At 39.4% G+C, this 12846-nt stretch overlaps 1 protein-coding gene across 1 annotated transcript; it reads left to right on the top strand.

Annotated features, from left to right (window-relative positions):
* Nucleotides 1-3392: 3392 nt before the first annotated feature.
* Nucleotides 3393-11394, top strand: prrg1 (proline rich Gla (G-carboxyglutamic acid) 1). Its single transcript, XM_072680761.1, has 4 exons — nucleotides 3393-3431; nucleotides 3859-3901; nucleotides 6809-6969; nucleotides 10090-11394. Exons 2-4 carry the CDS (start codon nucleotides 3892-3894, stop codon nucleotides 10561-10563), a joined length of 645 nt encoding a protein of 214 aa, XP_072536862.1. The 5' UTR covers nucleotides 3393-3431; nucleotides 3859-3891; the 3' UTR covers nucleotides 10564-11394.
* Nucleotides 11395-12846: the final 1452 nt, after the last annotated feature.

Genomic DNA, 12846 nt, shown 5'->3' with positions numbered 1-12846 from the left:
AGGTAGAGGGGACCTCAGCGGGCAGTCTTCCAGCAGGTCGGGCTGGGTGGCCATTTACTCTGAGAAGGTAAATAGAGATATTTTATATAATATATATTATCTGATAAGACTCAAATCCCCCCCCTCCAAGAATCTGCTGAGAATCTCGTGAGACTGGTGTTGCATGCAAATATAAAATTCTAATGGAAAAGTCATAAGAAGATTATCTGACCTGCAGCCACTTCACCAAACTCAACGGTGAAATCAGACGTCTTTAGGCACCATCTGCAGACTCTTCGGTTGTGTGTGTTCAGTTATATTACCTCCAGTTCTGAAGATCAGACGTGCAGACGACCATTGGTTTCATGGGGTGTCCTCATTTTCTCACATGACTGTATGATGTACGCCAGTCTGTCTGCACATTACTAATGCTGTGTGTGATATAGGCTGAGTCGCAGAGTGTGTGTGTGCGCAGTGTTGCGGGACATGGGGTCGAATGTGTCCTCTGGCAAAGTCTTTCTGCAGCTGCACTGGATGGAAACTGATTCCAATCAGGGAGAAAAGCTCTGTGGGGCAAAAATATGCTAGTGAGTGTTAGGCCAGCCTCCAACACACCACGCTCTGATCTGGAGAAGAGCCTGTCTGCAGATCCACACACACACACACACACACACACACACACACACACACACACATACACTGGGGTCTGAATATCAACCGAACTTTTGTCCGCATTAACAAACCAACAACCACCGAACACCCAAACCTCAAGATTAAAGATCTGGATATACTGGAAATGTCATTAAAAGGCCCATATCTTGTAATTTCTTACATTTTATACCCCCCCCCCCCCACACACACACACACACACACACACCCTCCAGTCCATCTATGACATTTGTGTGGGTTTTAATACTGTGCTTGTAAGACTAATCGACAGCAGGCTACCCCGCAAAGGTTTTAGTTATCTGTGATAATCAGAGCTAAAATCTGCTTAGTAAATCACTGATATTAGAATAATCACTAATAATAATAACACTCCTACAGAAAGTGGTGGAGGTTCTCCATCACTGTGTTCATCATTAGAACATCTCCAAAGTTCTCCTCATGGAGTCTAGTGTTATTTAGAGTTCTCCTCAGATCAACACCTGGTTTGGTGGTAAATCAGGGCTTAATGATGGTAAATCAGGTGAGCTGCTGCTGCTGCTGCTGCTGATGGAGGTGAACACATCCTCCACGCTGTGCTGGCTGGACTGGGGGGCGTCCAGGAGAAACTTTAAAAACTGTAATTAGCTCTATATAACATTAGAATAAACCCAAATACACATAAAGTCAGTGGTCAGTGAGAGTGTCTACCTGTAATTAACTCTATATAACATTAGAATACACCCAAATAAATATAAAGTCAGTGTTCAGTGAGAGTGTCTACCTGTAATTAACTCTATATAACATTAGAATAAACCCAAATACACATAAAGTCAGTGGTCAGTGAGAGTGTCTACCTGTAATTAACTCTATATAACATTAGAATAAACCCAAATACACATAAAGTCAGTGGTCAGTGAGAGTGTCTACCTGTAATTAACTCTATATAACATTAGAATAAACCCAAATACACATAAAGTCAGTGGTCAGTGAGAGTGTCTACCTGTAATTAACTCTATATAACATTAGAATAAACCCAAATAAACATAGTCAGTGACCAGTGAGAGTGTCTACCTGTAATTAACTCTATATAACATTAGAATCAACCCAAATAAACATAAAGTCAGTGACCAGTGAGAGTGTCTACCTGTAATTAACTCTATATAACATTAAAATAAACCCAAATAAACATAAAGTCAGTGACCAGTGAGAGTGTCTACCTGTAATTAACTCTATATAACATTAGAATCAACCCAAATAAACATAAAGTCAGTGGTCAGTGAGAGCGTCTACCTGTAATTAACTCTATATAACATTAGAATAAACCCAAATAAACATAAAGTCAGCGGTCAGTGAGAGCGTCTACCTGTAATTAACTCTATATAACATTAGAATAAACCCAAATAAACATAAAGTCAGTGGTCAGTGAGAGCGTCTACCTGTAATTAACTCTATATAACATTAGAATAAACCCAAATAAACATAAAGTCAGCGGTCAGTGAGAGTGTCTACCTGTAATTAACTCTATATAACATTAGAATAAACCCAAATAAACATAAAGTCAGCGGTCAATGAGAGTGTCTACCTGTAATTAACTCTATATAACATTAGAATAAACCCAAATAAACATAAAGTCAGTGGTCAATGAGAGTGTCTACCTGTAATTAACTCTATATAACATTAGAATAAACCCAAATAAACATAAAGTCAGTGGTCAGTGGGAGTGTCTACCTGTAATTAACTCTATATAACATTAGAATAAACCCAAATAAACATAAAGTCAGTGGTCAATGAGAGTGTCTACCTGTAATTAACTCTATATAACATTAGAATAAACCCAAATAAACATAAAGTCAGTGGTCAGTGGGAGTGTCTACCTGTAATTAACTCTATATAACATTAGAATAAACCCAAATAAACATAAAGTCAGCGGTCAGTGAGAGTGTCTACCTGTAATTAACTCTATATAACATTAGAATAAACCCAAATAAACATAAAGTCAGCGGTCAATGAGAGTGTCTACCTGTAATTAACTCTATATAACATTAGAATAAACCCAAATAAACATAAAGTCAGTGGTCAGTGGGAGTGTCTACCTGTAATTAACTCTATATAACATTAGAATAAACCCAAATAAACATAAAGTCAGCGGTCAGTGAGAGAGTCTACCTGTAATTAACTCTATATAACATTAGAATAAACCCTAATACACATAAAGTCAGCGGTCAGTGAGAGTGTCTACTTGTAAGAAAACACAAAAAACACTACTTTTTATTTCATCATATTATATATAATAAATTTATAATAGTATTCTATTTGTATTTAGTTATTATTTTAGTGACAAAGGACATGAATATGTATATGTGTTAGTAAGTGAACTCTAGTAAGTAAATCATTTTAAAGGGTGCACCTTTTTGACACCATTTCCATTTATTCATCCATATATTTATTTGCAATATGTTAAATTAAGCACATGAACAGACATTGTGTCTAAATTGTGGAAAGGTGTGTCTCTCTAAGGACGTTTTTACTCTTACAGCAACATCAACAATACCTGTAGTTTGACCAGGGGTGCCCAAACTTTTGAATAGCACTGTATAAATTAATAAAATAATCGATATTATAAATCCACAAACACAGAAGCTGTAAACTGGGGGAAACACTGCGATTTCCATCTTCTCCCAGATTCTCCTCCATCACTGCTCCCCTCCTCAGCATGTCTGTGTGGAGCAACAGCGCATGTGTGCGCATGCGCAGTGTCACATCCAGGCGAAAACCCACTGGGGCGCAGTTTGGGGAGCGAGCAGGTAAACACACACATTTCTGCCTTTTTTAGGACATTTGACACGTTTCGAGAAGCTGCTTCCACGCGGAGCACATGTAAACACATGGCCGGTGTTAGTGAGGTGGAGCCGGGGCGTGTGTTGGAGCCGTTCGGGGTGTAAATGGTGCGGGAGCAGCGCTGGAGGCTCAGCCTGGGAATCTCAGCTGCTCGCTGATCCGGTAGCTCTGAGCTAGCAGCCCTCCAGCACACTCCCCGGCTTTATCTCCCTGCTTTTACGGGCAGTAAAGATGATATATGCTGTAATTCTGCCTAGAACAGTCGAGGAGTCGCTTACTTTAGGGTGTGGGTTCTCCTGTAGTGTCTAGAACCTGTAATTGTGTGAGAGCTGAGAGCTGGAGCATCACTGTGATGGTGGGATCTGACAGTGTTGGGTTCTCTGTCCTCTCCAGGGTCTGTCAGAAGTGGACAAAGCTGCAGGAATCATGGGAGCTGGTGGGTATAAATATAAGGTACTGGTTGTGTGCAGTTGGGCGGCCACTGGTTTGTAATGGGACCAGAATGTCCTTTGTAACCCAGTCTGAGCTGCTGCTGCTGCTGATGAGGATGATGATGATGATGATGATGATGAGATCATGGCATTAAACCACCCATCTGACCACTGCATGAGTAATAGAGTCGCAATTGTGAAATATTTCACTGGACCTTTAAGGCTTTTTTACATGTAACACTGTCAGTAATCAGGTGTAGAGCAGGGCTGGGCGATATGGTAGAAATATTATATCACGATATTTAAAGAGTATTTATCTCGATACTGTAATCACAGACTAAATACATCAGTATCAGATACTTATAAACTACTACTCAGATCCTCTCCTGTACTGAATACAGTGATTAATACTCAACATCTGCTGCTCTTCATCTTCAGTCTAATTACACTGTTAGTAATGAACCCTGCAGCTGATCAGTGTTTATTAAGCAGTAATAACAGTCTCCTCCATATGATTAGAGAAGAATATTGTGAATCACTATAACGGAATTTATCACGATACGACAAAATATCGTCATATTGCCCAGCTGTAGCTGTAGAGCGCACTAAATTCAATTAAACTGAATAAAATGTTATTTAATATATACATATATTACAAGGCATAGCTGAGTAAATCATTATCAGCAGAAAATATTTTTAAAAAGTAGATAAATATATTTATAGATATATATTATTTATATATTTATTTAATGAAACATGCATTTTTTCTTTGTAAAACAATGTCAGTGGTCAGTGAGAGTGTCTACCTGTAATTAACTCTGTATAACATTAGAATAAACCCAAATAAACATAAAGTCAGTGGTCAGTGAGAGTGTCTACCTGTAATTAACTCTATATAACATTAGAATAAACCCAAATAAACATAAAGTCAGTGGTCAGTGAGAGTGTCTACCTGTAATTAACTCTATATAACATTAGAATAAACCCAGATAAACATAAAGTCAGTGGTCAGTGAAAGTGTCTACCTGTAAAACTGATGAAACTTGATGAAGCATGCAGTTGTTTACAGTATATCTAAAGTAAAGTAAAGTAAGTTTTTTTAAGGACATAATTCATCACAAGAACCGTAACTTCACACAAACTCCCAGCTCTTAATTAGAGTCCAGTTCTGAATGATTCACAAATACTGTTCAGATCAAATCCAAGTGTTTGGTTTTTTTTTTTTGGTCAAATACAGTCGTGCACAGTACAGCTAGCAGTGGTCTGCTCTGATGACTGTCCAATCGCATTTACAATAATTAAATTATGTTTAAATTAAATATTTACTAATAAAATAAGATAAAAATATGTTAATAAATATGTATAACCTTATATAATAAAATGAGTGATGTTGCTCGTCAGCAGAAGAGCTTACTCTGTAATTACACCCTTTTGAAGTGTAATCTGTCTAATCAGATTCCTTGCAGGTCTTGAATCATAGTGTGTGTGCATATGTGTATGAAAGTGTATGTGTGTGTGTGTGTGTGTGTATGTGGGAGAGAGAGTGTGCTCGCTTCTCAGGGCAGAGGAACAGTAGGCTTCTCTGTCTTTTTGTCCTTAAACACAGACTGGCCCTGGTGCCGCTCTTTTACCAGGGAAGATGGGTCCGTGTCAAAGGAGCTTTTGTGTCGTAGAGGAATTCACATTGTGGGCATGTGTCTCGCCCTGCCCTCTGCGTCCGTTATTGCCTCTAATAGTGCGTGTTTTAGGTGCACAGGGGGTTTACACCTTTTCTAAATATGTGTGTAAGGTCACAAAATCCAATACATTTATATATAATAAATTGACAAAAGTATTGGGACACCAGCTCATTCACCGTTTCTTTTAAAATCAAAGGTATTAAAAAAAGTTTCTCCTGCTTTTGTTGTTGGAGTAACTGTCTCTACTGTCCAGGGAAGAAGGCTTTCTGCTAGGTTTTGGAGGAGCATTGCAGTGAGGATTTGATTGTTTGCATTCACGACAAGAGTGTTCGTGAAGTCAGGATGTTGGATGATAATCACCATCCCACCTCCATCATCCCCAACTCATCCCATCCCAAACGTACTGGATGGAGCTCCACCATCATCATTCCAGAGAACACAGTTCTTCCACTGCTCCACAGCTCAATGCTGGGGGGCTTTATACCCCTCTACTAGCCCACGCCTGGCATTATTAGGCAGCATGGTGTCAATAGGCTCATCAATGTTAATCTGCTCCAGAGAGTCCTATTCTATTGGCAGTACTTCTCTCCAGGCATTTGCACATCTGTGTCAGCAATGGGTGCAACTTAAGGTAGCTGAATGCATTCATTAGAAGGGGTGTCCACAAACATTTGGACATGCAGTGGATATCCATAGTGTTTCACACTTGTTTTTTCTAATTACATGTAAAAACAGTGCAGCCAATCAGAACAAAGATGATTTACATATTTCAGTCTTAAAGGCACAGTCATTAAAACAAATAGGCGGCTTGATTGTAAGGGATCAAGACAGGTTGGGAAATGAACTTAGTGAGTCACATTATGTAAAAAAATTAAATATGGAAAAAATGGAGATGCAAGGTTTTTGTCCGTGACGACATTGTGGACGCTTTAATAAAGTTTTAATAGACCAAATGATAAATATAAATTTTTTGAATGGCAACAAATCTCTGGAAGAGTATCTGGGAGTTTCTAGAGTACGCTTTTGGACATTTTGTGACCTTGAAATAGATAAAAAAAAAACATGTGTCCACCAGCTTGTGTGTCTCGCTGTAGGACAGAGCAGCAGGGGACCATCATGCAGATTAACAGCCGATCATTGAGGAGGTGCATTTCAATCCATGTGAATCTGTTTACATCGCCGTCATTGCCATTCTAAACACGCCTGCTTTTCGGGTGCTCCCTCTTTCCGCAGTATTCCTGCCGGCGGACACGGCCCACGCCGTGCTGAGGAGGCTCCCGAGAGCGAACTTCTTCCTGGAGGAGATGAAGAACGGCAACATCCAGAGGGAGTGCAGGGAGGAGGTGTGCAACTACGAGGAGGCCAGGGAGGCTTTCGAAAACAACGAGAAAACGGTGAGGACAAGTCGCTGCAAGTACACAATCCCCCCCTCCCTCGCCTGTGCTGTATGGTGGAATTTCCTGCGAGCAGGATGTGCGTTATCAGGAGGAAGTGTGGTCACCTCCCTCAGAGCTCTCCTCAGAGACTTGGTTGTGATTCTGATTCATTCTGGGTTAAAGAATGGCTCCCCAGTTTAAGCTCATAATCTTGAGCCTGGCTTAGTTTGGCATGCAGCAAAGCAAATTGGCCTTGGTGAGAAAAATACATATTAAAGGCTTATTACACCATAGCTACATAAAAAAAACTGCACGCTGAGTTATTATTGGGTTATTGTGAACAGTAGAAGCCTGAGTTTGCTGACAGCTCCTAGATATTTTAAGGGTGCTAAACCAACTTTCTCAGGGTCCAATTCATGGAAAACTGAATTTTCCTATATATTGAAAAATATATATAGTATATTGATATATATGAATACCATTACTGTCACAAATAAACCTCATATCTCTAAAATTAGAGGTTAGACTGGTCAGTGTTTTTGGGGCCTATACTGATCCCAGATAGCAATTCAGCAAATTAAATTCAGATTTGTTTCTATAGCGCTTTTCTCAGCTTCAGAGATCCGGGTCCAAACCTCTTTTGAGTAAGTTTTTAGAAAAACTCCTTCACACTAAAAGGAAGAAACCTTGAAAATAACCAAGACCCAAAAGGGGAACCCATTCCCCCCTTTTGAGGGGATCCTCCGACACCTGATAGCACAACAGATTACAGAAAAACAAGAATAACTGGACAAAAAACTGGGATATGGTAGGTAATGTGACTATGGCTAATGTGAGAGCAGGTTGTGAGTGAGTGTAGTAATGTGAAAGTCCAGGCTGGTGAAACAGTCATATGCACAGCTGTGCAGTATCTAGAGTTGTGTGAATGCATCAATGCGAGGATCCAAAGCAGTACAGTATCGTAGCAGGCAGCAGGGTGGCGGAGAGCTGGGTCGGGCAGTACTGGGACAGAACAGTAAGAACAGGTCATGTCAGTACATGAGGAAAGAAAGAGATTGAATTGAAACAGAAAGGACGGAAAAACAAAGGGGGGAGTTACACAGCGGGAGAGTCTGGACTAGAGGGTAGGCAGGCAGCAGCAGCACCCAGCATTGAGCAGACAGCTAGAGCCAAGTCGGTGTCAGTCAGTGTCCCTGCAGTGCTGAGAATGACCCCCCCATCCAAATACTACAGCCTGCTCTGTGGAGGTTCCTCAGGGTTCTGACCATTGAACTAAAAACAATGCAGGGAATAATACACCTTGTTCCCATGTCCAGCTTTACAAACAGGCCAGCTTAATTTCCGCCCAGAAGGACTGAGTGTTTACCGACTGTGGTTCTTCTGTTCTGTGAAAAGAAACATGACATTACGCTCAAGAATGTAGGAGCTCTTGTTTAAGGGCATTGAGGTCATGTACAGAATAGAGGGACGATCTAATATTACACAGCGCAGTTACACAAGAGGTCTAAAGTTACACTCGCAGTTACACAGCTGAGAATATGGACATGTGTTCTGTACATGGGAACATGAGTGTTGTGTACACAGGCTTGCTGGATTCATCCTTTCTCCCTTCACTAAACAAATGTCTCTCCAGCATGCAAGGACTTGACTATAGCAGAGTTAGGTGTGGCAGATGTTCTTCTGTAAACCCAGTACCTGAGCTCCTGAAATACCTGGATGCAGTCACTGTAGCTGTGGTCTGCGTTCACATCCCAGGCTTTAGGCTTTTTTCAGATTTGCGGCTGATCTCGGAGCACAAAGACAGGCGGGTAAATTACAAAAAAAAGTTTAGGAGTCGGATTTCCAAATGTTTCTTAAAGAAATTGTACTTAGATTTGTTTTTTTATATTCTTTAAAAATCTTGTTAAGAATTTTATGTTTTTTCTTCGTAAGTTTTCACCTAAGAAAGACATTTTGTGGGATTTCCAAAAAGTTTAACAAACTTTTGACTGTGGGATCCATCAATAAAAGGCTTAGAAAATATTTCTGTTAAAAAAGTGGGCTTTCTTCTTGGCTTGCTTTTTTTGTCTTAACTTCATGCTTAAGAAACAAGTTAAGAAAAATTATATTCTTCAAAATTTTAAGAATTGTATGATTTTTCTTTTTTTTTACTTAAGAAAGATATTTTTTTGGTATTCTTAAAAAGATAAACATATTAGTTAATAACAGCCTCACACTGGTTTTAAGAACATTGAACATTGGGTGAGAGAGGCTAAATGTTCTTAAATTTAGTTCTCAAACAATATATACATTTTAAAGTACATTTTTTTAAGTAAATTAATTATATCTCTTAACTAAATATCCCTTAAAGTCTCAATTAGGGCTGGATGATACTGCAAACAAAACTGACTTGCAATATATATTTTTTTTATTCAGTGATATACATTGAGGTGTAAAAAAAATATAGGGATTTCCCCTGGAAATTAATGCCAACATGTCCTGATATGAATTATGCACTCTGTCTATTCAAGATTGGAGTAAAATAAACAATATTAGGCAGATATAATCTGTAGACACATCATGGGAAATCAGAACAATGGGGCTGGTTTTCCTGTTAGATTAGACAGCAAAGATTTATAGCATTTAATTAATTATATATTAATAACATTAATATATAAGCTATATTGTGCAGCTTTACTTAAGAAACTTCTTGTTGTTTTCTTATGTAGTCCTTTGTAACATAGCCTTTGATGATGGATTTAACATCTTATCAGAAACAACAGAGCCTTTTTTTTAATTGAGGGAAAACAAGCTTTTAAAAAAATTAAATAAAGAATTTTAAGGAATAATTTTGTGTAAAGTAAAAAATAATAAAATTCTTTAGGCTGAATTTTTTATTTTGTTTAGTTAGCCGTTTTAGCCTTACAATAGAATATTAATCATAAATGAATATAATACATGGAAAATAATAGTAATAAATATAATATAAATCATAAAAATTTCAGATTTTTTCTTAGGAAACATTTTTAATGCAAACTTCAGATACTGAACCTCATCAGTACAGCCCAGCATTTATTCCAGGCAGAAAGTCGGATAACAATATGAACGTAACCCATATGCTCATCTGATCCCTCTGTCCTGCATTTTGATTGGCTGCAGAAGCGGTTCTGGGAGGAGTACCAGCGTGAGAGCAGCCCCAGACCAGGCGGACTGGAGTCCATCGCGGGCGGAGCCAAAACCCTCTACCTGATCCTGCCCTTGCTGCTGGTGGTTGTCCTCATCGCTGCCATTTCTATCACAGTGTGGAAGTGTCACCAACGCAAGAGGTCCCAGCGCAGCCCCTCTATTGGCCGACCCCTGAGAGACCCCTCCCTCGCCGTGGTGTCTATGGACCAGTGGGGGCGAGACTACCAGCATGACCTCAGCCCTCATTCAGAAATCAGCGGCCACAGTAGCCCCGCCTTCCCGGGCGCTGACATCACACCTGCACGTGGCAGCGGTGCGGACTTGCCCCCCTCTTATGAGGAGGCAGTCGGCCACATGGACATACGCATCGAGGAGGAGGCTCCGCCGCAGTACGACGACATTGTCAACAACCCTGCCAGCAGCATCGTGATTGGCCAGGGGAAGTGAGGTCACGGGGTCACGAGTCCACCACAAGGTTTATTCTAAGGTTTCTTCCAGTCCCATCACTGCTTCTGTTGTTTATCTTCCTGCGGCCTCTTCCTCACGCTCTGCTTGGGCTCGGCCAGCTGTATCAGTGACTCACAGCTGAGGCAGAGTTTTTATCACGAGGGAACGCTGAACTCCCAGAGTCACTTCCCCAACAACGGCGAGAAATTGGGCGCGTCCCGACAGTAACCAGCAGCAGTGAAAAGCCAGTGAGCGCTAAGACCAGCTGGGTTAAGCTGTGTCAGCCAGCGATGTACTTATGCAACTAACATCATTAGCTACGTTTCCATCCATTTATTTTATTGCTTCAAATGGCTGGATGCGGATGTAGGCTCTGGAAACTCTAAATGGCAATAAGACATAACTCCCATTCACCTTTAGTGCATAAGCTTTTTGTCGATTCCTGAAATCGTGTGAAACTCTGACATAGGAAAATAACATTTACTCATAATTTTATTGTCCTAGGACAGATTTCTATGTGCCAAAAAACACAGACAGCTTCAGCCTAGTTCACAAACAGCTCTGTACATTTACTGAGACCCTGCTTTCAGTGTAGTTGAGCATTTACAATAAACCTAACAGAACAAAATTAAAAATGATTTAATCAACTTTAAATAATTTAAACTAAAATCAACATTTAAATGAGCAAAAACAAACATTAAAAGGAAAACAATCAACATAAAAGAGGAAGAAACATAAAAAAAATCAAATACAAAAACAAGAAATGTAATTATACAATAAAATAATAAAAAAAATAAGATGTGTAATTATACAATACATTAAATAAAAATAAACCAGGAAATGTAATTATACAATAAAATAAATCAAATAAAATCAAGAAATGCAATTCTACAATAATATAAATCAAAAGCAAAACCAAAAAAATTTAATTATACAATAAAAATAAATCAAGAACTTGAATAAAATAAAAAATCAAGAAATAGAATTATACAGTAAAATAAATAAATAAAAATAATAAACCAGCATGAAATGAATACAACAAAATAATTAAATACAACTTTAAACAACCAAAAAAGGATACAATTTAAACAAAGGAAAATATGCTTTTATTTGTGTTTTTTAAATAATAATAAAACATAATGTAATATTCTTTTTTATTATTATTTATTTTAATACAATAAATAATAGTTAAAGAAAGTTCAGTGATTTTTAAATTTTATTCTTATTAGAATGTAATGGAGAAGTCAGTGAAGGTTTCTAACATAACTTTTATTGATAAAGCAAAACTTAAACAACCTCATTTTATATTGCTTTGATGAAAGCGAGCTGCTGGGCAGCAGAAATCTGACTTTCCTCCTTCACATTTTCATTCTATCACTTTGTATTTTGTACAGAAAACTGATGGAAACGTAGCTACTGTCATTCCTCACTATGCAACAGCTACCAGACCCTCATCTCACTCAGCCAGGCTTCATGCTTTAAAGCCCATGTTTACGCAGGGGAAACCATCAGCGTTTCTGCCGAGCTCCCGCTAAAGAGCACCATACATCATCCACAGCCGAGCAGCCAAGATGGTCACTCTTCCATCTGGGTGGGGTGGGGTGGGCGTGGGGGGCTCAGCTCCATCAGTTTCAGGATGTTTATCGCTTGTCTGGGTCTTTCGTGTTTGGTCAAATTGCCTCGTCTCTTCCTCCTGTACCTTTTACCCCTAAATCGTGTGCTGTGTATTTTTTTTAAAGGCATTGTCTGAATCCCCCCCCCACACACACACACACACACACTCACCCAGGCTGTGAATTGTTGGACAGGAAGGGTTGTTATTCCTTTCCCTGCGTTTCAGCTACATCTCCACAATGACAAAGCACTATCGCCGCTCAGCATTCCACCTCATTAGATAGCGCAACACTAGCAATATGGAAAAAGACTCACACTGTGGATCGTAGAGGGCTGCAGCGCTGCACCTCCTACGGCAGGCCTGATTCAGCTCACTGGGTCATTAGGAAGCTGTTTGAGGGTCAGAACAAAAGGAAACACTAAGCTGTGCTGAAAGGGTTAAAAGCCTAAGCCTAATAGCCACCAGTGAACCGGTCTATGGCACAGACACATGCACTGTACTGTACGTCCACATATTTGTGGACACCCCTATTGATAAACACATTCAGCTACTTTAGCTTGCACCCATTGCTGATGTGCACACAGCTTGTTTAGTCGCTGTAGAGAAGTACTGCCAATAGAATAGGACTCTCTGCAGCAGATCAACAATACTTTTGTCCATATAGTGTA

This window comes from Salminus brasiliensis, chromosome 6, assembly GCF_030463535.1.
Source record: "Salminus brasiliensis chromosome 6, fSalBra1.hap2, whole genome shotgun sequence".
Lineage (NCBI taxonomy): Eukaryota > Metazoa > Chordata > Actinopteri > Characiformes > Bryconidae > Salminus > Salminus brasiliensis.
Note: the sequence above shows the minus strand (reverse complement) of the source record. Positions and strands in the feature narration are given on the sequence as shown.

What these genes read in the sequence shown, in the direction of transcription:
- prrg1 (XM_072680761.1), top strand. An exon ending in TCGAAAACAACGAGAAAACG is followed by an intron (nt 6,970 to 10,089) that starts GTGAGGACAAGT and finishes GATTGGCTGCAG; the next exon opens with AAGCGGTTCTGGGAGGAGTA.